Genomic DNA, 24,502 nt, shown 5'->3' on the forward strand with positions numbered 1-24,502 from the left:
CAGTCTCCCGTGTGCAAGGCACAGGGCAGCTTCCTGTGACACAGGAGTGTGGCAGTCATTTTCCTCTTCAGAGATGTTAAGGACAGGCTTTCTTTAGAAAGAGACTCAGATCTAATCCCAGCTTTAGGTATTTATCCAATTAATTCATTACTAGGGAGACTTTAATGCGCATCTCTGCAGCGTTTGCTATCTTTGGCCCAGCACAAGGCTCTCTTCTGGAGTTTCCAGATTCCTAATTGCTAAATGAAATTGGCTGTGAGTAGTTTTTAATTGGATGTGCAAATTATCTGACAGGTTTTCATCTAAAGCATATTTGCTGTTTCTGCTGGAAGTGACTTCATCTTTTTTAGATAAAGGTACCAAAGTGATGTTGCAAACCTAGAGCTGAAGTGCTTAAAATAAAAATAGATAAAGGGTCCTGTTTACCAACAGTCACCAGAGCTGCCTTTGAGGTCAGTGCTGAAATTCCAGGGAGGAGTTGAATTCAGCTCCCATACACCAAATCTGCTCCCCAGTTCTTGGCAGCAGTGATGCTCTCTGTACCTGTTGGTAAAATCTGGCTCTTCAGCACTTCCCTGCACACTCACATCCTAGCAAATTTCTTCATTGCAAGTCTTCTCCCCATAGCTATTGTATGGGTTGGAAGATCTCCTGCCCCATAGCTGTTGTGTGGATTGGAAGATCTCCTGCCCCATAGCTATTGTATGGGTTGGAAGATCTCCTGCCCTATAGCTATTGTATGGATTGGAAGATCTCCTGCCCCATGACTGTTGTATGGGTTGGAAAATCTTCTGCCCCATAATGATTATATGGGTTGGAAAATCTTCTGGCCCATAACTGTTGTATGGATTTGAAACAACTGCCTCTGTATTCCATAGTTACTAACCTAGCCAGTATGCCTGCATTGGCCTACATAATGCTTGCAGTTTCTGTTCACTTCAGTCAAAGAGCTCTAGTTGCTTCTAGTGATGTTGCATGTTGACTTCCTTAGCAGTAGGGTGCTTGACTTAACAGATTTGCAGAAATCAATATGTTAAGTGGTGTAAATGCATGTAGAGCCCAATCGGTGTGGAGCTGTTTGGTAAAGGATTTAGAAAGCGGGGGGGGGGGGAGGGAATTGATCTCTTTCCTTCCTATTAATCTCTAGGACTACTTTTATGGCTGACTCCCAGCTGATAGCACAGTAGGCAAGTGGAAGAAGGGAGCCTGGAACCCTCTTGGTCTCCATGTAGTTCCTGTTTAGGCAAGTAGAACTTACTACTTACATAGCTAGCTCAGGCTTAGACTCCTAATTGCTTACTACTTAGAATAACACTTTTGCTTTTATGCTGCTTCTTGAATTCATACAATTACTCCCCAAAAGAAATCAGTTAGGTGATCTATTTCCTCATATAAATCCCTAGGCCTTCCCTGTTAGCAGCTAAAACTTGCATTTGGCAATTCCTAGGCATGCCTTGCAGTGAGCACTGCATTAGAAATGCAGCCCTTACCCCATCCCCTTCTGCTAGACTCTGTGTGTGGGGCGAGAGATTAACATTCCAGAAGCTGTAGGCTTGGGCCTGGAGGTCCTGTTCTGCAAACATCTGAGCTGCAGCAGCAAAGCAGATCAGTTCCCATGGCCAGCTTTGAGGAGATCCATGTTTTACATGCCAGCAGGTTAACACCTTTTATTTTTAAGTGATACTCTGTCCTTTTATTTGGACATAACTAATTTCCATCTCTTCTTCATTTTGGTTTTCCTTCATAGTGCTCATTGCATCTTTTTCTTCACCTCTACTGCATTTGTTTCCTTGTGGTATAATTGATGTGCTGCCTCCTTAAATTGATTCCTAAGGTTTTCTTCTAACCTCTGTGTCTCATGAATTTGCTCATGTACTAAGTCTTTAAAGCAGATGGATACTGAGTTTAGGAGGTTTCTTTGGGTTTTGGGGGGTTTTAAAGCCTTTTTCATGTTTTTATTTTATGTAATAATCAAACAGATGTTGAAAAGTGCTACCAAATGTTTGTATGCTTGAAAAAGGCAGAGGGAAAGGAACAGAGCAAAGAAAACAACCAAAGGTGTATTAATACTGTGAGAATAATGGACTTAATCCACCAATGTGCTTATTATCTTGGGCTGGGAGTGGAAAAGTTTTTAAAATGTGGTATTAAAATATGCATTTTATTTTTCCTCTGCATTTGTGAGTGATGGGAGGCAGTAAAACATTTTATCCTTAAAAAAAACACCCCCAAAAATTGTGTGAATAATTTATTGTCCTATATTTGTCATTTTTTTTCTGTGTCTGGACTGATCCTTCCCTTAGGTGTTGTGGGATTTAGAGAGTATAACCCAGGTAAGTGTTGCACATACCAATGAGGCCCTTCCCTACAGTAAGTTCTGTTTCCTCCTATGTGTTGAGCAGCAGGGGAGAAAGAGGACTTGGTAGCTTGCCAGGAGTTAATTGGGGATGGTAGGTTTAGGATGAGAGATATAAAAATGTAGTTCTAGAAGGAAAAGAAAATGTAGCCTTGGTGAAATTTTCAGCCAAGAGGGAGAAAAAAAACTAGACCAAGAGATAAATAAAGCAGCAGAAAATGTCTTTGCTCACTCTGTAGGCAATCTAGGTTTGCTCTGCCATAAATGAAGGAGCCTTTGTTTGCCTCAGTTCAGAGTGGTTAACTGCAGCATGAGATGGCTGGGAGAATGATTTCAAATCAAATGAACCCCAGAAAAACAACTCTGCCAACATTACAGATTGCCAGGATGCCACTGTGCAAAAACAAGGAAGCAAATAGGCAAGATCAAGATCTTTAGTTGCCCCTTTGGTTTTTTTGCACCCTGCCTTCTATTAACATGGAGGATCCTGCCCAAGCCAATGTTTAAACTGCTTATGCTAGATGGATTTGAAAGGCTACTGCTAGGTTGTGCCTGTTGTGAATGGACAGTCCATATATGCTCACAGCTTCTAGCAATTAATATTCATTCCAATATCCACTCAGTACTAATCTGCTTCTTAGTGGCATCTTCCTGCTATTTTTCACATTCCAAGAGTTAGGGGTTTATCACTTGGAGGCATCTGAAATGATAAATTAGTAATAGTTCATTTCTGTGTTTGATGAGCTCGGCGCTGTCACCGTGGCTGTGTTGGGTAATGGATAATTTACACCCAGTTTATCTCTGGCTGCTTTACATAATGAGGAATGTCTGGAGAAACACAGCTTTCACTTTTTCCTACTGTTTAACCTTTCATCTGAACCATCTTAACAAAGTCAAACTTCAAACGTGCAGTAAAAGCCAGCTCTGAAACCCCACAGGCAGACGAAGGGTTTTTGCCCTGTACATAGGGCTTAGAGTCCAGGATGAGGGAGGGGATTCTGCCCCTTTGCTCTGCTCTGTACAGGCTTAGAGTCCAGGATGAGGGAGGGGATTCTGCCCCTCTGCTCTGCTCTGTACAGGCTTAGAGTCCAGGATGAGGGAGGGGATTCTGCCCCTTTGCTCTGCTCTGTACAGGCTTAGAGTCCAGGATGAGGGAGGGGATTCTGCCCCTCTGCTCTGCTCTGTACAGGCTTAGAGTCCAGGATGAGGGAGGGGATTCTGCCCCTTTGCTCTGCTCTGTACAGGCTTAGAGTCCAGGATGAGGGAGGGGATTCTGCCCTCAGGAGGCCATGAGGATGATCTGAGGGCTGGAGAACCTCCCCTATGGGAATGGGCAGAGAGTTGGGGCTGTTCAGCCTGGAGAAGAGAAGGCTCCAGGGAGAGCTTAGAGCAAACTGCCAATGCCTGAAGTGAGCTACAAGAAAGCTGGGGAGTGACTTGAACTGATAGGATGAGAGGGAATGGATTGAAGCTGGAGGAGGGGAGATTGAGACTGGAGATTAGATTCTTTACAGTGAGGGTCAGACAGGTTGCCCAGGGAGGTTGTGGATGCTCCATTCCTGGAGGTGTTCAAGGCCAGGCTGGATGAGGCCTTGAGCAACCCATTCTAGTGGGAGGTCTCTACCTATGACAGGGGCTTGGAATTGGATGAGCTTTAAGTTCCCTTCCAACTGAAACCATTCAATGAAGGTATGCATACTCCACAGCTGGTGAGGTCTCCCTGTGTATTAGCTGTCTTTACCACAAGACATCATCTAACCCCAACCTAAGCCCTGCAAAAACCTAATCACAATGCTGTATTCACGTTAGAACAATCATCAAAGCAATAATCAGCTTCTCAGTTTCTCATTGGCTTCTTTCACCTAACAAGCAAAATTCCAACAAAAAAACACCCGGGGTGAATTTCTGTGTGGGCACAAACCTCCTCATTTTGTCCTTGGCCATAGAAGTGCTTAGAACTCTGCTCAGTTTTAGAAGCAAGAGGATTGGTGTGCTAATTACAAAGGCTTCTATCTCGTTACTGAATGAGAAGCACTTTTAATTTTACTTCCAGCACTGAATAACCTTAGAATTGCTTCTTGGAGGACGAGCAGAGACAAGCATTTGGCAAAGGTTTTCATGCTTGGGCCTCTGGAATGCAAAACAAAAAACCCCAATCCCAAACAACCAGAGCTTGGACAGATGCTTGCTGTGAAAGCACAGCTCCAAGAAGTAGTCTGTAACTTCAAGCTGTCTTGGAAAGTTGCACCAGGAGCTTCCTGGTTGGCAGATGGTCATCAATATTTGGAAGGTCAGAAAGAGGTATATTGAGAGCAGTGGTATTTTAAGCCAGCTTTCGAAGGCTGACGGTTCATAGATTCCTAGAATGATTTGGGCTGGAAGGGACCTTGAATCATAGAACCAAGCAGGTTGGGAGAGAGCTCCAAGCTCAGCCAGCCCAACCTAGCACCCAGCCCTGGCCAATCAACCAGACCATGGCACTAAGTGCCCCAGCCAGGCTTGGCTTTAACACCTCCAGCCACACAGACTCCACCACCTCCCTGGGCAGCCCATTCCAACACCAGTCTCTGTCTGCTGGAAAGATTCCTTGTCCCTCTTTGTTTAATGAAGCAAGGTCTGATCCAACCTGGTTGTATCAGGGCTCTGATTTTAAAGCAGAAAAGTCCTATTTTAATTTTTTGTTTTAGTTCTTAGAGTTCAGAATCAGGAGGTGCAGATGAGGACATTTGATGCTGTTTTCTAATGAGGCAAACAGAAATCCACATTTATTTACTCAGGCTGCTCAGTGAGGTCTGTTCACATGATCTTTGCATTTGCTTTTACTCAGGGGGTGTAGCTTTTCTAAAGCATGAATGCTTTAGGGAAAAGCATTCCAGAATTGTGGATCTGGCTGTTCATGGAGACTGAATGTAAGCATTGTTTCCTGAACATGCATGCAAGAAGACTTTATGCACTACTTGCTCCCAAAAAAAAACCCCAGAGATAATCCAATGTGCTATGTCCCAGTGATGACAGAGAGGAGCTGCTCCCATGGAGGGGGTTACTAAATCACAGCTGACAGCTGAGAACAGAGCAGGATGCTCTGCATGCAGCCAGGAGGTCAAAAGCAAGGAGCAGGTCTGAGCAGTCAGTGATCAAAGTCCCCATCCTAGCAGCAGTTAGGTTAAAACGTGGGCAGCAAAGTACATCCCTTTGGCAGGGAGGTTCTCTCAAATGCAGGCTGCAGAAGATCTCCTCCAGTGAAGAAAATGGGTGCTGGAGAAGAAGAAGGTCTTAGAGGCTTGGTTTGGGGCCACCCTTACTGGGTAGAGTTCCTTACACTACTTCTAGAGTGCTCAGTATAAATACCAAAGGTATAAAGTATCTGAAGGGGACTACAGGAGGGCTGGGGAGGGACTATTGACAGGGTCTTGTGATGACAGGATGAGGAGGAATGGGTTTGAAATGGCAGAAGGCAGATTGGAACTGGATGTTAGGAAAGGGCTCTTTAGAGTGAGGGTGGTGAGACACTGGTATAGGTCACCCAGGGAGATGTCCAAGGCCAGGTTGGATGAGGTCTTGAGTGACCTGTTCTAGTGGGAGGTGTCCCTGCCTATGGCAGGGGGGTTGGAACTGGCTGAGCTTTGAGGTCCCTTCCAACCTGAACCATTCTCTGATTCTGTTCTGTCATTGTAAATCCTTTGCTTCCCTGTAACAAAAGAGTTGTCTGCTCTTGGAGCATCCCGAGGGTAGCCTTGGCTTCAGAAGTGTCCAAGGGCAGTAAATGTGCTTGGCCACCACAGTGTTTCCCTCTGCCAAGCCTTGTGCAACTGCAGCCTTGTAGCTGTCTTGATGGTTTGTTTTTTTCTCTCCATTGCCCATTTCCACAGCTGCCTTTTTCCTCCATCAGCTGCCTTTTTCCTCCATCAGCTGCCTTTTTCCTCCATCAGCTGCCTTTTTCCTCCATCAGCTGCCTTTTTCCTCCGTCACCTGCCTTTTTCCTCCATCACCTGCCTTTTTCCTCCATCACCTGCCTTTTTCCTCCATCACCTGCCTTTTTCCTCCGTCACCTGCCTTTTTCCTCCATCACCTGCCTTTTTCCTCCGTCACCTGCCTTTTTCCTCCGTCACCTGCCTTTTTCCTCCATCACCTGCCTTTTTCCTCCGTCACCTGCCTTTTTCCTCCGTCACCTGCCTTTTTCCTCCATCACCTGCCTTTTTCCTCCGTCACCTGCCTTTTTCCTCCGTCACCTGCCTTTTTCCTCCGTCACCTGCCTTTTTCCTCCGTCACCTGCCTTTTTCCTCCGTCACCTGCCTTTTTCCTCCGTCACCTGCCTTTTTCCTCCGTCACCTGCCTTTTTCCTCCATCACCTGCCTTTTTCCTCCGTCACCTGCCTTTTTCCTCCATCAGCGTTTCAGTCTTGCTTTCGGCGCGCTCCTTCTGACCGAGGAGAGCAGCCCACGAGGAGCTCGGGCTGGAAGATGTCTCATCAATACTCACCTCTATATTCATCTCTCTTTGTTGTCTTGAATACAGGTGAATCTGGTGTGGAAGAGTGGGCCCAGTGGAGTACCTGTTCAGTTACTTGTGGTCAAGGGTCGCAGGTGCGAACCAGAACTTGTGTATCACCTTACGGGACACACTGCAGCGGCCCCTTAAGAGAATCAAGGGTTTGCAATAACACTGCCCTCTGTCCAGGTAGTGTTAGCAGCCAATACATAACATTGTGGATGTATATATTTTATTATTTTCTTCTTTTTGAACTGTCTGTAATGCTAAGAATTTGACAATGTTGTTGTTGTGATGAATTTTGTCCTGATTCATGATGCTTTTTTGACGTGGATTGCAGGAGGGAGTTTCAGTTAGAGCAGAGAAGTGTCTTAGATTTACTCCCAGAGCAGGCAGTCTCTGTGGAACAGAAGTACCTTTGTGATTGTTGGTTGGGTTTTTTTTTCCTCTAACAGGTTCATAGTTTGTTTTAAAGTCAATGTTCTGTGATTTGTCAGAGAATGTTCCAGTGTGTTCACAGCTTCACAGATTGCAGTGGGTTGGAAGGGACCCTCAAAGATCATCTTGGCCAACTCCCCTGCAGGCAGCAGGGACACCTCCAACTAGAGCAGGCTGCCCAGGGCCTCAGCAAATCTGAGCTTGAGTGTCTCCAGGGACAGAGCCTCAACCAACCTGTTCTAGTGTTTCCCCACTCTCTTTGTGCAGAGCTTCCTCCTGCTGTCCAACCTAACTCTGCCCTGCTCCACTTCAAACCATTGCCCTCATCCTATCCCCACAAGCTCTTACAAACAATCCCTCCCCAGCCTGCGTGGAGGTCATAGAATCATTGGATCAACAAAGTTGGAAGAGACCTCCAAGCTCATCCAGGCCAACCTATCACCCAGCCCTGTGCAGTCAGCTAGACCATGGCACTAAGTGCCCCAGCCAATCATCTTCAGCTGTTGAATTATTACCATTATAAATAAAAACATATATAATGACTGTGAGGGAGAGGATTTCATCAGAGAATAGTGTCTGATTTTCAGAAGGTATCTCCAAAGTGCAGATCATGGAAGCAGTTCAGTTCTTCACTACATGAAGTAGCAGGCAGTGCTTAACCAGATGGGGTAACATATGGGCTAAGTAATGGGACAAGGAACAATGGGTGCAAGCTGGAGCACAGAAGGTTCCACCTCAACATGAGGAAATACTTCTTTACTGTAAGGATGCCAGAGCCCTGGAGCAGGCTGCCCAGAGAGGTTGGGGAGTCTCCTTCTCTGCAGACTTTCCAGACCCACCTGGATGTGTTCCTGTGTGACTTGCCGTAGGTGACCCTGCCTTAGAAGGGGGGTTGGACTGGCTGATCTCTGGAGGTCCCTTCCAAGCCCTGATGCTCTGTGACATTGCAGTTGTCTCACTGTTCAGAAGGTTGTCTGCCAGGGAATGTGCACTGCACAGTGTGGCCTTCATGGACTTGACTGTACGTTGTTGTGGCAAGAAAGGGCAGCATATTCCCATCAAAGGAAGAAAGATCAGACTAAAAGTATCTCTTTGACACAAGGTAAAGGCAGTCTCTCTCTGGCATCAGTTTTCCTACCCCTTTTGTCCCAGGGATCTGCACATAGCTGGAGCTCAGCAGTAGCTGCAGTGAGAGGCAGGTTCAAGCTGAAAGGGCACATCTCATGCTCGAGGATCTGATTCATCTGGGATGGGCAGCACAAAGGCAGGCTCGTTTCCTGGGACCACGTCCATTTCCCTCTGCTGTGTCTGAAATGCAAAGCAACACAACCTAAATGCCTCCCTTCAGATGCACAGATTCCTCAGGTCTTGCTAACATCTGATCCCAAGAGAGGCTGAGCCACCTTCAGAAGTCCGTTTCAAAGTCATCTCAGCTGTCATACGGAGAGAACCACCCTGGACTTCATCTCAGTGAGGAGCAATCTGTAGAATCAAACTCTGCTGCTTGTTGTCTGTTGAAGAATATCAAACATCAGAGCTGATGCATCAACATGAGAAGCATTTAGGAGCCTCTGCATTGGAAAGCAACCTAAAAGAGTGAAACTGGATAAACCTTCACTGTAAGAACTGCTCTCAGCACCTAATGCTTTCCTTCTCTGCCAAGCAATCAGCACATTCTCTAACGTCTCAGGGTAGAACCCTCCCCAGGCAAGGCTGAATTCAATCACTTGAAGTGTTCTTCATACAAACATGGAAGCTCTTTCTAAAAAGGTTAGGCTAGCTTAGAGTCTGCCAGAGTTGGGAGGCACTGCAAAAGCCTCAGCCTGAAAGTACAAAGAACAATAAATGGGGGGGGAAAGGATTATAAAAGAGAAGAAGAAACATTCCCAACAGTCAAGAAGGCATTTAAAGATGGCCTTGATGCTGCAGGAGGTGTGAAGATGAAAAGACACCATCCTGCACCCAGATGCAGATGCAATTTTCCCTGCTTCCTTCCTCATTCTTGCCCTAGAAAAGGGAAAGCTTTCAAATCACCTAATTCTAGAACTTTATCTTTGTTCATGTAGGATCTGTCATATCCAAACAAGCAGGCAAACAAATTCCATGGAAAGCAAAAGCCAAGCAAGTTCAGTTGCTGGCAGAGTTAATTCACAGATGGCACTGGCTTGGGAGGAACCCTCAATGGGCATCTTAGCAGGGGGCTGAAGCACTTCTGCTTCAAAGGCAGGCTGAGGGAGCTGGGGCTGTGCAGCCTGGAGGAGAGAAGGCTCTGGGGAGACCTAGCAGCAGCCTGCCAGGACCTGAAGGGGCTACAAGCAGGCTGCAGAGGGACTGTTGGGAAAGGCCTGCAGGGGCAGGGCAAGGGCAATGGTTTGAGATGAGAGCAGAGCAGATTGAGATTGGATGTGAGGAACAAGTTCTACCCCAGGAGGGTAGTGGAGCACTGCAACAGGTTGCATATGGAGGTGACTGGGGCCCCATCCCTGGAGAAATTCAAGGTGAGGCTGAACAGGGCTGAGGGCAGCCTGCTCTAGTGGAGGATGTCCCTGCTGAGTACGTTGGACGTATTGGACTGGAGGAGCTTTGGAGCTCCCTTCCCACCCAGACCATTCTGTGATCTTGTCCAACCCCAGTTCTTGCAGATGACACTGTCCAGCAAACCTCTAAGCAGTGCTCACCCAAAACACCTGCTCCACATTTCTCAGGTCCCAAAGGAGCTCTGTCCTTACAGGTGAGCTCTCACCTCAGGCGATGCCTCTCGTTTCACATCACCACTGTGAGCAATGGCTACCAGGTCTTGCTGGCCAACAGGAGCACTGCAAAGGTATTGTCCTGGCCAGATCACCACAGCTGGTTGTGATCTTTCTGTCTGGAGTTACTTGTGCTACATAATTAGTCTTGCAGGCTTAATCTTGCTTGTTGTTTCATGTAATTACAACAACCTTATTAATTTCTGTTGGGCTCTGGCTGGCTGCAAGGTCACTGCTGTGTGGCAGTGTACAAGATTAGCAGGGTAGAACTTTGCTTTTCTACTCAGAGCTCTAATAGTTTTTCCCAGCACCTCTGTAGTTATTAGCTCAAGTGTCCTCTGTCCTCATTTTATGATGTAGCCTGACTCGGAGAGCTGCACTGCTCAGGATTAGCTCAGCTCCACACATAACAAACCAGGGAGTTTGTACACTGGCATAATTAAAACCCCTGCTTGACAAAGCAATCCAGGCTTGGACAACCCCAATTCCCTCAGCCCTTCTTCATAGCAGAGGTTCTCCAGCTCTGGGTGACATCTCATCCATCAGGCCTGCTGACCACACCACTCCTCTGGTGTCACCTGCAGCCTTGCTGAGGGTGCACTCCTTCCAACCGTAGAATCAAGCAGGGTGGAAGAGAGCTCCAAGCTCAGCCAGCCTAACCTAGCACCCAGCCCTGTCCAACCAACCAGACCATGGCACTAAGTGCCCCAGCCAGGCTTGGCAAGAACACCTCCAGCCACACAGACTCCACCACCTCCCTGGGCAGCCCATTCCAATGCCAATCACTCTCTCTGCCAGGAACTTCCTCCTAACATCCAGCCTAGACCTGCCCTGGCACAGCTTGAGGCTGTGTCCCCTTCTTCTGGTGCTGCTTGCCTGGCATCAGAGCCCAACCCCACCTGGCTACAGCTTCCCTGCAGGCAGCTGCAGACAGCAATGAGCTCTGCCCTGAGCCTGCAGTGCTGCTTGGGGTTGTTGTGGCCAAAGTGCAGAACCCTGCCCTTAGCCTTGTTCAGTCTCATCCTCTTGGCCTCTGCCCACCCATCCAGCCTGGCCAGGTCCCTCTGCAGGGCTCTCCTACTCTCCAACAGCTCCCCAGCTGCTCCTAGCTTGGTGTCATCTGCAGACTTGCTGCTGCTGGACTCAATGCCCTGGTCCACATCATCACCACTGCTGTAGGTACTCGGCAGCACTGGACCAGTACCACCTCCCTCAGCGTCCAGAGGCTAGAAAAGCTTTTAAAGATCTGCACAATTTAGATCTGAACAAACCAAAAGCAATTAAAACTCATTTAGAAAACCCTCCCCAACTCCCCTGGTAGGCTGAAGGGCAGCCTGGCCCCAGGCCTCCTCCCACCTCACAACAGCTGCATCTTGTGAGCACTGAGGGTGTTGCCTTCGGCACGGCGAGGCTCAGAGAGTGGCAGAGAGAAGGCAGAGAGGCTGTGCAGTAGCTGAGACTGGTTGTCCTAGCAATGGTTTTGACTGATAAATTGGCAATAATCTGAATTTTTTCAGTGTTTTTTTTTCCTGGTCCCAAATAATGAAGCTTGCATCTGAAATTGTGTTGTAGCACACAGTAACTCCTCTGTGGGCCAGCTCTCCATCTGCTGTAATTTGGCACAGCTCAGCTGGCTATAATTCATCAGATGTTACAGGCTGACTGCACTTAGACATGGTAGGGAAGAAAACAAAATATTCCAAGGTAAGGCACAAGAAGTGGAAAAATGTTCCTGTGAAGCTGCTCTGGCCATACTGGGCACTGCTAGGAGGCACTGCAGAGATGCATTCTCCTTCATCTTTCTTTGCTGAGATTGTTTTCTTAGTGCTATGCCTTTCCCATCCCTGGCTTTATTAGTTTGTCTGCTGGTTTCATACATTCAGGCCTCCAGAGACAAGAAACTACTGTGAAATTTTGCCTTCATCAGCTAAAATGTGTCATGGAAGATGATTTCTGGACACAACTTGCTTTAAAGCACCGCTGGAGAGAGGCTGCTGTAAGACTGGGGCTGCCCAAAGTGAAACACTGTGGTTTGGCTTCTCTTCAGATCCCAAACCACCAAAGAGTAGTTCTGTGGTGCTGCTGACACAACTCAGTCACTCTTGCCAGAAGAGATGTACAACCTTTGGGTTCAAGACAGCCTCTTTCAGAAGCCCCTCAGCACATGGTTTTGGCCTTTGGAAATGAAGACAGCTCATCTAAACCATGTTGACAGCCTCAAAACTGCAAATTAAGCAACAGAATTAAACTCAGATGTACCCTGAGAAGCCTCAGTTGATGCATCAAGACATTTCTCATCTATTATTCTTTCTTGCAGAGGAACCTTTTTTGTGGTTTGGATTCATTTTGCTTTGCTCTGGTGTGAAGTTTCTGAAGTTCTTGTTGCACCTGAGCACCTTGATCAAGCACTGAGACACTGGGGGGTGAAACTGTCACTGATAACTGCTGGTTGGAATCAGAATGTAGAATGCTTTCAGTTGGAAGGGACCCTCAAAGGTCATCTTGTCCCACCCTGCTGCAGGCAGCAGGGACACCTCCAACTAGAGCAGGCTGCCCAGGGCCAGAGCAAGGTTGATCGTCAATATCTCCAGGGTTGGGGCCTCAACCACCTCCATGGGCAGCCTGTTGCTGTGTTCCACCACCTTCCTGGTGCAGAACTTGTTCCTCATACCTAATCTCAATCTGCTCTGCTCTCATTCCAAACCATTGCCCTCATCCTGTCTCTGCAGCCTGCTTGCAGCCCTGTCATGTCCTGGCAGGCTGCTGTGAGGTCTCCCTGGAGCCTTCTCTTCTCCAGGCTGCACACCCCCAGCTCCCTCAGCCTGGTCTTGCAGCAAAGGTTCTCTAACCTCCTAATCATCTTTGTGGCCCTCCTCCTGACCTACTCCATCAAGTCCATGTCTCCTGTGCTGGGGATCCCACAGCTGGCCCCGGCCCTGCAGGTGAGGTCTCCCCAGAGCAGAGGGGCAGGATCTCCTCTCTCCACACTGCTGTGGATGCAGCCCAGGCTGTCCTTGGCCTTCTGGGCTGCCAGTGCCCATTGCTGGCTCCTGCCCAGCCTCTCCCCCGCAGCACCCCTAAGTCCTTCTCTGCAGGAATCTGATCTGACAAATTGATTTCCCATTAGTTTTTCTGAGATAATAACATTGAAGTCTGGAGTCTGGGTTCAGAATCCAAAGCTTTGCCCACGATAAAAACCCAGCCTTGTTGAGCTGCTGTGGCTGGACCAGAGCCTAGCTGAGTAGAGATGAAATGCAAGGGGATCATGTGCAGCTGCAGTCATCAATTTGCTAGCTGTAGAGGAGTGAAGGGTTCCTGGGGTTGACCAAAATGTCACAGTTAATCAAGGTTTCTAAAAGAACTCCACTAAAACCTGTCACTTTAATTTGCAGTGTTCCTGAGGGGAGGTTTGGGCTGGGGTGGTGTTTTTTTGGTGATCTGATGTAGATTGATGTGGTATTTAGAGTAAGAGCATTGAAACAGAGATGGAGCTATATAGGATGTGGAATGATGATGGTGGCTTTTGACCACTTGAATCTGAGCAGCTGAAAGCCTCTCATCAGCTGAGCTGTTATCTGGTGGCTTCAGATCTTCCCCAAATGAAGCTTGCTGCTTTCTGCCAGGGATCAGTTCTCAGATGTCAGCTAACAAACTTTTTCTTACCCTCACTGTGGCAACAGGCTTGACAATCTCCCTGACTTCTGCTGAGCTGCAGTAGAACTTTCCCTACATGCAGAATTCCCCTGGATCTTCCTGATGGGTTTGTGAGAATGTGCCAGGGAGCTGAATGTCCTCAGAACTGAATTTCACCTGGGGAAATGTTATTTTGACCCCTGCAAGTGAAGGGGTTTGTCTGTGGAAGCTGGGCAGGTGAACTGTGCCTGCAGGGCAAGGGAAACCTGCATACAGGAGGGGGAAAAAGGGAGGATAAATCAAGAAAATCTATTTCCTCTGTGATGCTCTGAAGCATTGCCAGTCAGACACTGAGATGTTGGACACCCTTTCACCCTCCAGACACCCTTCAAACAGGCAGGGCTGAGCAGCTCCCCGTGAGCTGGCAGTGCCCTCCTGCAGCCCAGCAGGCAGCCAAGTGCTGGCTGCAGCCAGAGCAGTGTGGGCAGAGGGCAAGAGAGGGGATCCTGCCCCTTGGCTCGGCTCTGCTCAGACCTCACCTCCAATCCTGCCTCCAGCTCTGCTGTCCCCAGCAGAAGGAAGGACACAGAGCTGCTGGAGTGAGGCCAGAGGAGGCCACAAAGATGCTGCCAGGGCTGGAGCAGCTCTGCTGTGAGCACAGGCTGAGGGAGCTGGTGGGGTGCAGCCTGCAGAGGAGAAGGCTCCAGGGGCACTTCAGAGCTGCCTGGAGGAATCCTGCAGGAAGGCTGAAAAGAGACCTTTCCTGAGGGGGTCTGAACCAGGCCAAGGGGGAATGGTTTGGAGCTGAGGCAGAGCAGGGTTAGAGTGGAGCTGAGGAAGAAGTTCTTTGGTACCAGGCTGGTGAGTCTGGCACAGGCTGCCCAGGGAGGCTGTGGCTGCCTCCTGCCTGGGGATGCTGAAGGTCAGGTTGGATGAGACCTCGAGCAGCCAAATCTAGTTGAGAGGTGTCCCTGCCCATGGTGGAGTGGTTGGAGTGGATGATCTCTGACTTCCCTTCCAACCTGATCCATTCTGTGATTGTATGAAACACAATTAAGTGATCCTGAGTGTGATGCCCAGGCTGGGCACTAAGGTGCTGGATTCTTGCCCTGGCATTCCCACACTCTTGATTCCTACACTGCTGTTCTCAGCAGAGCCCAATTTCAACCTGTGTGGCTGCTTTTATTTAAGGAGAAGACAAATAACTGAAGTTTTGCTTTGCAGTATTTTTTTCCAGTTGGTGCATGAAATTGTCTTAACTCTGTTACCAGAACCTTCTGAAAACACAACTGAAAAGAGCATGGATGTGGTACAATAGATCAGATTCTCCTGCAGTGGAAGGAATTTGAGCCAGAGGAAGGTGCATCTTGTAGGATGCCTCCTATTGATGTTCTGAGATACTTGCATGTCAGAACATTGGTGTGTGCCTGCACTTTACTGTCTGCTCTGGAGGGGCTTGAAGGTTGCTGAGTGAGGACTTTTTCCTGCCTAGGGTGGTGCATGAATTGCTGCCTGTGCTGCATTCATGAACGTGTTCCTGTAAGGACATTTGGAGCATGTCTCTTGTTTAGGTGGGATTGAGATTTTGGAGGAAGGTAATCAAGCTGCCACCTTTCCCCCAGAACTTAAGCAGGTGAAATGGTGCTTAGGCCTTAATTGGTGCTGGTGACACGGGAAGAAGCTGTTCACAGCTTGACAGATTGCATGGGGTTGGAAGGGACCCTCAAAGGTCATTCTCTCCAACCCCCTGCAGGCAGCAGGGACACCTCCAGCTAGGACACAGCAAGGCTGAGCTTGAATGTCCCCAGGGATGGGGCCTTCAGCACAGCCCAGGGCAGCCTATGCCTCTGTTTCCCCCCCCTCACTTTGCAGAACTTCCTCCTGCTATCCAACCTAACTCTGCCCTGCTCCAGTTTGTGTTGCACACATCTTAGTGTTTTCAAAAGGAAGCCTCATTTGGATTATAGAATCAGGCAGGTTGGAAGATACCTCCAAGATCATCTAATCCAACCTATCAGCCAGCCCTATCCAGTCAACTAGACCACTGAGTGCCTCACCCAGTCTGGAGCAGGATGGCTCAGATGTTTGGAGTTGCCTTGGTAGATAAAATATATGCCTGGTTTTCACCCCAAAGCCCCCCAGGGCTGTTAAAGATATCTCAGGCACCAAAGACACCATGAAGGGAAGCCACCTTCCTGCAGAGAAGGCAAGAGAAGATGTGGCAGTGTGATTGGTTTGAAGAGTAGAGAAAAGGGTTCCAAGGTCAGTGTGTTTGAGAGAAAAGGTCCTTTTGAAGCTGCAGTTAGCTCAGTTCCAGAAAGGGTTTCTTTGCCAGTGCTAAGATTGGCGCCAGGGTGGCGGAATGAAGCGTTGAACTTGTGTGCTGTGCAGTCCTGCTGCTTGCTGCTCCTCTGCCTGCTGCTGCTTAAGGTGGCTTTGGTTTGTTGCAGTCCACGGCGTGTGGGAGGAGTGGTCGCCCTGGAGCTTGTGTTCCTTCACGTGTGGTCGAGGCCAGAGGACGAGGACGAGGTCGTGCATCCCTCCCCAGTATGGGGGAAGATCCTGTGATGGACCTGAGACACAACACAAGCCCTGCAACATTGCACTCTGCCCTGGTGAGCTCATCACAACTCTGCTTTGTGCCTTTGAGGGGGGCTGCTTGGGATTTGTGTTACTGCCTTTTGCACCCTGAAAGAAAAATGATGTTATGCAAAGGGAGTAGCTGGGGCAGTATTGCTTGTTAGTTCCAGCTGTGGTCTTCAGAGGGTGGGATCACAGAATCAAGCAGGTTGGAAGAGAGCTCCAAGCTCATCCAGCCCAACCTAGCACCCAGCCCTGGCCAAGCAACCAGACCATGGCACTAAGTGCCCCAGCCAGGCTTGGCTTGAGCACCTCCAGGGATGGCAACTCCACCACCTCCTTGGATGGGATCTGTCTGAGGTGTTACACAAGCAGGCAGTTCTTAGTTTCTTTGAGATAATCTTACTGTAGGGCATGCCAGGAAATCTTGGTTGAGAATGGGTCTGGGAGAACCAAACCCAAACAGTTTTGAGCTGGGAAAAAAGGAGATTGAGACTAGAGGTTAGAAAGAAATTCTTTCCAGTGAGGGTGATGAGGCAGGGCAACAAGTTTTCCTGATGTCCAGTCTAAACCTTCCCAGCCTCAGCTTGAGGCCATTCCCCCTTGTCCAGTCTCCAGAGGAGCCCAGCAGCAGCCTCTCCACAATGTCCCTTCAGGTAGCTGTAGACAGCATTGAGGTCTCCCCTCAGCCTCCTCTTCCTCACACTAACCACCCCCAGCTCCCTCAGTTACTCCTCATCAGATTTATTCTCCAGGCCCTTCCCCAGCTTCCCTGCCCTCCTCTGGACCCACTCCCCCACCTCCACATCTCTCCTGTGTTGTGGTGCCCAAAACAGAACACTCAAGGTGTGGCCTCATCACCGCCGAGTCCAAGGGGCCAATCACCTTCCTGCTCCACATCTGCCAACTCCCTCAGCACCCTTGGGTGCAGCCCATCTGCCCCCACAGACTTAGAAGTCTGTGATTCTGAGCTCATATCTACAGGGGCACTTAATGGTTATTGAGCTGGTTGTACCACTCTGGCATTAACAAGGTGGCAGATAGCTGCAAGGTGTGAAGTCTCTTTGCTGAGTGCTGTCTGACAGTGTGAAGGTCATCCTTGCAGTGGGCTTGTTGAGCATCCACAGTCCACAATGCTGCTGCAAATAGATTCTCTGTGACTGCAGCTCATCCTGAGAGGTGTTGCTGAGCATTTCATTAGCAAGTGGTTGTTTAATGATCTGAAAACAGAGATGAGAGGAAAATGGAACTTAGTGCCTCACAGCATTGCAATTTCTCTAGGTGGTTATGAACCCTGAACTTTGCTTTTCCTCTGGTCAGCAAAGCCTGTTGCAACTTGAGGACAAATATTGGTGGAAAAGCTTTAGTGTGGAATGCAGCTGCAAAAAAATGTTGAGTTAATCCAGTTTTGGGCCAGGCTGGCAGCTGTGCAGTTTCCCATGCACCTACACAAAAGTAATTAACATGATCTATGAGCATGAAGTGGGGCTGACAACAGGAGAAAGGCCAAAGAAAAAGAGCAGGAGCAAAGAAATGTTCAGTGTTCAATTCAGTATTGCAAAGGAACGTGAGAGATGTTACAGCTGACCTGTCCAAGTAAGCAGGTGTTGGAGAATCTGGGCTGGTGAGCAGCTACTTGTGCCTAAAAGGCAGCCAAAGGAGGTTGGAAGGATGTGGGGGTTGGGTTCCCCTGCCCTGCAGCAAGTGCCAGGACAAAAGGAAATGTCCTCCAGTTGTGCCAGGGGAGGTTTGGGTTGGATCAGAGGATCACGGGTCATTGGGAAGGATGGATATTGGGAAAGAGATCTTCCCTGAAGGGTTCTCAGTCGCTGGCACAGGCTGCTTGGGGAGGTGGTGGAGTCACCATCGATGGAGGCCTTCAGAAGTCCCCTGGGGGTGCCAGTAGACAGCCAACTGAATCTGAGGCAGCAGTGTGCCCAGGTAGGCAGCAGAGCCAATGTCATCCTGGGCTGGCTCAGGAGCAGTGTGGGCAGCAGGACAAGGGAGGTTCTTCTGCCCCTGTGCTCAGCACTGCTCAGGCCACCCCTGCAGTGCTGTGTCCAGTTCTGGGCTCCTCCATTGCAGAGAGCTGTTGAGGTGCTGGAAGGTGTTTGGAGAAGGGCAGCAAGGCTGGGGAGGGGCCTGGAGCACAGCCCTGTGAGGAGAGGCTGAGGGAGCTGGGGGTGAGCAGCCTGCAGCAGAGGAGGCTCAGGGCAGAGCTCATTGCTGCCTGCAGCTGCCTTCAGGGAGGCTGTAGCCAGGTGGGGTTGGGCTCTGCTGCCAGGCAAGCAGCAACAGAAGGGGACAGAAGCTGAAGCTGTGCCAGGGCAGGTCTAGGCTGGCTGTTGTTAGGAAGTTGTTGTCAGAGAGAGTGATTGGCATTGGAATGGGCTGCCCAGGGAGGTGGTGGAGTCTGTGTGGCTGGAGGTGTTGCAGCCAAGCCTGGCTGGGGCACTTAGTGCCATGGTCTGGTTGGTTGGGCAGGGCTGGGTGCTAGGTTGTGCTGGGTGAGCTTGGAGCTCTCTGCCAACCTGCTTGGTTCTGTGATACTGTGGTGCAGAGGAAGGTGGTTCAGTGGCAGTGGCTTAGCAGCAGCGATGGGGTTGTGAGCTCTGGGTGAGTGGTTGGACTTGATCGTCCAAAAGGTCTATTCCAAGCCTGTCTCGGGTGGTAACTGTGCTGTGTCCATCTCTTTGGTGCCCGGCGCCGGCAGTGGACGGGCAGTGGCAGGAGTGGAGCTCGTGGAGCCAGTGCTCGGTGACCTGCTCCAACGGCACCCAGCAGCGCAGCCGGCAGTGCACCGCCGCCGCCCACGGGGGCTCCGAGTGCCGCGGGCCCTGGGCCGAGAGCCGCGAGTGCTCCAACCCCGAGTGCACAGGTGAGTGCTGCCTGCCCGGTGCTGCGCCGCCGCCGAGGGGCTGCTCTGGGCGCCAGAGGGCAGCTCCGGATGCCATGGGGATGCTCCAGCTGCCCAGCGGCTGCTCCGGCCGCCAAGGGGCTGCGCCGCCACCGAGGGGCTGCTCTGGGTACCAAGGGGCTGCTCTGGGTACCAAGGGGCTGCTCTGGGTACCAAGGGGCTGCTGTGGCTGCTGTCTCTGAGCTGCCAGGTGGGGTGCAGCAGCAGCAGTCTCCCCGCAGACCTCAGTGGGCAGCAGAGGGGCACAGCCCCCGCCTGCAGCGGGCGCCCAAAGCCTGGCTCTGTTGCTATTTAAAAGCCAAGTAACGCGCCCAGGAAGGTCGCACGCCAGGCTGCACACCAGCTGTTGGGCTTTGGCACCAGGTAAAGGCCTTCCACGTTTAGGAGGAGATGCTGGGGGCCTGAAACACTCTAGATAAGTTGTTCTGCAAGCCTAGAGAGCAAATGTCCACCAACTGCTTCCTTTGTACGCTCAGACTGCTTCAGGACCCTCTGGCACTCTGAAAGCAGCCTTGCGGGGGGGTGAATTGCACTGCTACCTGTTTTTAAGTCTCCTTTGCACTGTACAAAAAAAAGAAGCCCAAGCTCCTAAAATATCAGAGGCAAAGATGGTTTGGTTTGGGTTTTGAAAGGGTGCTTGTGCAGGCCCTAAATGGGCACCACTGCCATGCCACAGCACTGCACAGCCACAGCAGACAGAGCACACAAGGGACGGTGTTTGCTTTGCAGCCCGAGGGAAAGTGAACCTGCACCAATGCCTTGGGCTTCCTTTGGAGATGCAAGGCATGTAGACAGGAATCCCATGTCTAGCAGCCAAGTAGGCTGCCTCATCTCCTTTGTTCCCCCATCCCCCACTTCTGTCACTGTTGGTTATAGCTGGGGATGCTTTCTTCTCTTCCTTACATAGCGAATGGGCTAGGAGGATGTATCTGGGGGTACTTTATTGTCTTACGTAAGGAATGGGCTAGGGGGACGTATCTGGGGGAGCTTTCTTCTTTTACTAATGTAAGGAAGGGGCTAGGAGGATATATCTGGGGGTGCTTTCTTATCTTGCTCATATAGGGAATGGGCCAGGAGGACATATCTGGGGGTGCTTTTTTCTCTTACATAGGGAATGGGCCAGGAGGACATATCTGGGGGTGCTTTCTTATCTTGCTCACATAGGGGATGGGCCAGGAGGACATATCTGGGGGTGCTTTCTTATCTTGCTCACATAGGGGATGGGCTAGGAGGATGTCCACCTTTGTGACTGTAACTCTGCTCTTCCACCCAGCCAACGGACAGTGGAACCAGTGGGGGCACTGGAGTGGCTGCTCCAGGTCCTGCGACGGCGGCTGGGAGAGGCGCGTGAGGATCTGCCAAGGCGCTGCTGTGACTGGGCAGCAGTGTGAAGGAACTGGGGAGGAGGTCAGACGGTGCAGCGAGCAAAGGTGTCCAGGTGAGAAGCAAATGGCCTCATCTTCATTATCTGCACCACAGCATGGCTTACTCCTGTGGTCCAGAGGAGGCCATGGACATAATGATCAGGAGACAAGCTGAGAGAGCTGGGACTGTGCAGCTTGGAGAAAAGAAGGCTCTGGGGTGACCTTAGAGCAGCCTTCCAAGGCCTGAAGGGGACTACAGGAAAGCTGGGAAGGAACTTTCTACAAAGGCTTGTCATGATCAGCTGAGCAAGAATGGGTTGGAGCTTGAGGAGGGCAGGCTGAGACTGGAGATGAAGAAGAAGTTCTTGACAGTGAGGGTGGTGAGACACTGGCACAGGTTGAGGGTGGTGAGACACTGGCACAGGTTGTCCAGGGAGGTTGTGGAGCGCAGAAGCACCTAATGTGATCAAAGATCAAAGATCACATTCTGTGCTTCTGTGCTCCACAACCTCCCTGGAGGTGTTCAGGACCAGGTTGGATGAGGCCTTAGAATCATAGAATCATAGAATCAACCAGGTTGGAAGAGACCTCCAAGATCATCGAGTCCAACCTATCACCCAGCCCTAGCCAGTCAACTAGACCATGTCACTGAGTGCCTCATCCAGTCTTTTCTTGAAGACCCCCAGGGACGGTGCCTCCACCACCTCCCTGGGCAGCCCATTCCAATGCCAATCACTCTCTCTGTGAAAAACTTCTTCCTAACATCCAGCCTATACCTACCCTGGCACAACTTGAGACTGTGTCCCCTTGTTCTATTGCTGGTTACCTGGGAGAAGAGGCCAACCCCCACCTGGCTACAATGTCCCTTCAGGTAGTTGTAGACAGTAATAAGATCACCCCTGAGCCTCCTCTTCTCCAGGCTAAACAGGCCCAGTTCCCTCAACCTCTCCTCATAGGATTTGTGTTCCAGGCCCCTCACCAGCTTCGTTGCCCTTCTCTGGACAGGTTGCTCATGCCTTGAGCAACCTGTTCTAGTGGGAGGTGTCCCTGCCCACAGCAGGGGGCTGGGACTGGATGACCTTTAAGGTCCCTTCCACCCCAAGCCATTCTGAGAAACTTCAGGAGGGACAAGATCTACATGTGGTGAGAAACAGCCCTAAAGAGCCATGCCAGGCTTTGCTTTGGTGGAGTTGTGTTTATGAAGCCCTGCTGGATGTACTTTCCCCTTCCATTCCCCTTCTCCCATTGGTTGCTGTGAATTAGAAACATTTTCTTCCATCCCCTGGCAGTCAAACCCTGATTTCTGGTGAATCCAACAAGAGCATGGCTGCACTGGATGAGCATGAAGGTCTCTTCCAGCCTGGTTGATTCTATGGACTCATTATGCTTTAACTAAATCAAAATCCCATAGCAAAGAGGGTAATGAGAACAGTATTGCCCTGGAGACAGTCAAGGTGAAGCTCAGCAGGGCTCTGAGCAACCGGATCTAGTGGAGGATGTCCCTGCTGACTGCAGGAGGGGCTGGACTGGATGAGCTTTGGAGGTGCCTTCCAACTCAGCCCACTCTATGGTTCTGTGTCTGTTTCCTTGCCTAGGTGTGCCTGGATTCTTTACAGCAGCAGTGATTTGCTCTGGAAATCCCCTTTGGAATGAACTGTTTCTCAGAGTATAGGGCTGGGTTTGTAAGCCATGGAATTCCTTCTCTCCAGTGTACAGCAGGATTCTTTCTGATACATCTGGGGTAAAATTCAGTACAGTAGAGGGAAAATAAAAGTGAACCTTATTGTACTGTACAGAGGGAGTGAATCCAGGAGCAACATTTCATTAAGAGGAGCTTGAAATCTAAAGGGCACATCTTTCCTCTTGTAACACTTAAATAGATTTCTTTGCAGCACATTTTACTTTGCCCTCCCAACCTTTCCCACTGCCAGCTTAAAAATGCTTGTTCCAAAGTGATGAAATAGGTCCCCACCAGCTGCTCTTGTCTGATCTTTTCTTGTGACACCCCACCTCAAATGTGGATGTGGAGGTGCTGGAACATGTCCAGAGAAGGGCCATGAGGATGAGCAGAGGGCTGGAGCTGCTCTGCTATGAGGACAGGCTGTGAGAGTTGGGGTTGTTCAGTCTGCAGGGGGGAAGGCTCACAGGAGACCTCATTGTGGCCTGCCAGTACCTAAAAGGGGCTACAAGAAAGCTGGGGAGGGTCTTTTTAGTGTGTCAGGTAGTGACAGGACTGGGGAGAATGGATCCAAGATAGAAATGGGTGGATTCAGACTGGATGTTAGGAAGAAGTTGTTCAGCATGAGAGTGGTGAGAGCCTGGAAGGGGTTGCCCAGGGACATGGTGGAAGCCTCATCCCTGGAGGTGTTTCAGGCCAGGCTGTCTGAGGCTGTGTGCAGCCTGCTCTAGTGTGAGGTGTCCCTGCCCATGGCAAGGGGGTTTAGAACTGGCTGGTCCTTGTGGTCCCTTCCAACCCTGACTGATTCTATGATTCTGTGAAACGCTGCACCCAATTGTGGTGTCCCCAGCATAAGAAGGAGATAGAGCTGCTGGAGCAAGTCTAGAGGGCTGCAGAACCAGATTTGTTCTGGATTCCTAAAGAAATGATCATTTCTAGAGTCGGTGCAGACTTCCTCTATGCAAAGCAGAGCCCTGGGAGAAGGTAGCTGTGAATCTTCTCAGTAAGCAGACAGCTTCTGCTTATGAAACCATCTTGGAGATAATTTGCATTTGAGTCTTTGAATCCCTGCTGCTGCTGCAGCCCAATTTCCCAAGGTTGCCACCTGCTGTTGATAAAACCTGTTTCAGATGTGTGTGCAAGGCCAGCACACACGGAGCTTTGTTTGCCTTTTGGTGTGTTTCTGCACTGACCTGCTGAATCCCAGGCTAGAATCAGGAAGCTTACAGGACACCTTAACCCACAGCACCTTTCAACAAGCTGTGCTCCTGCAGAAGCTTAGACATCAGCAACAGACTTGAGGACTCTGTTTCTAGACTGGCATTTAATAAGGTGTCTCAGGTTTCAAAGGAGCCAGTGGAGAATTTCCCAAAGGTTGTAAGAGAATTAAATACAGCTTTACAAACAGCAGGAAACATGGAGAGGTACTGCATGGTGGTGAGGGCTTGAAGTGTGACCAAACCTCACCATCCCTCTGCTGCTTTGCTTCCCTAAAACAGTTCTGCAAAGCTCTTTCCTGCCTCAGTGCTTTCTTTTTCTAAGCCACTGAAGAATAGAAGAGACTAAAATGTTTATTTGTCTTACAAGACATTTCTTGTCTTGTGAGACCTCACCTCCAATCCTGCCTCCAGCTCTGCTGTCCCCAGCAGAAGAAGGGCACAGAGCTGCTGGAGAGAGGCCAGATGAGGCCACAAAGATAATCAAGGGCTGGAGCAGCTCTGCTGTGAGCACAGGCTGAGGGAGCTGGGGGTGTGCAGCCTGGAAAAGAGGAGGCTCCAGGGAGACCTTCTCAGTCTCTACAAGTCCCTGGAGGAGGCTGTGCTGAGCTGGGTGTTGGACTCCTCTCCGCAGTGGAGAGAGGAAAAGGGCCCAAGTTGCACGAGGGGAGGTTTAGGTTGGACATTAGAAGAAACTTCTTCATTGAAAGGTTGTCAGGCCTGGCACAGGCTGCCCAGGGAGGTGGCTGAATCCCCATCCCTGGAGGTGTTTCAGAGAGGCAGAGCTTGGTGCTGAGGAGCAGGGTTTAGCCCCATCCTTGGTAGAGTTAACTGGATGGATTTCATGGCCTTGGTCTCTTGCCACCACGTTGATCCTGTGTGCTACTGCTTTTCAGAAGAGCTTCATTCCATAACAGTTCAGTCTTGACCAGCTCCCCACATGGTGCAGTGTTTATGCTTCACCCAGCCTTTACTCAGGACAAATGCTCGGTGTTTTTCTCACCAGGCAGTGGCAGGGAACAAAACACCACTGGGGCAGTGTGGGACTGCCTGCTTTGCTTACAAAGCCAGAGTGCAGAAG

At 49.9% G+C, this 24,502-nt stretch overlaps 1 protein-coding gene across 13 annotated transcripts in view; it reads left to right on the forward strand.

Annotated features, from left to right (window-relative positions):
* ADGRB3 (adhesion G protein-coupled receptor B3) overlaps positions 1 to 24,502 on the forward strand; it is a 444,111-nt gene that overhangs the window by 174,336 nt on the left and 245,273 nt on the right. For 10 of the 13 annotated variants that reach the window (XM_064164125.1, XM_064164131.1, XM_064164132.1 and 7 more), the window contains 5 exons: positions 2,304 to 2,333; positions 6,872 to 7,033; positions 16,116 to 16,280; positions 18,959 to 19,123; positions 20,436 to 20,600. In XM_064164125.1, the coding sequence (XP_064020195.1) occupies positions 2,304 to 2,333; positions 6,872 to 7,033; positions 16,116 to 16,280; positions 18,959 to 19,123; positions 20,436 to 20,600 (687 nt within the window). The remainder of the gene's footprint in view (positions 1 to 2,303; positions 2,334 to 6,871; positions 7,034 to 16,115; positions 16,281 to 18,958; positions 19,124 to 20,435; positions 20,601 to 24,502) is intronic. The other 3 variants (XM_064164129.1, XM_064164135.1, XM_064164134.1) reach the window with 1 other exon arrangement.

This window comes from Pogoniulus pusillus, chromosome 25 (assembly GCF_015220805.1).
Source record: "Pogoniulus pusillus isolate bPogPus1 chromosome 25, bPogPus1.pri, whole genome shotgun sequence".
Lineage (NCBI taxonomy): Eukaryota > Metazoa > Chordata > Aves > Piciformes > Lybiidae > Pogoniulus > Pogoniulus pusillus.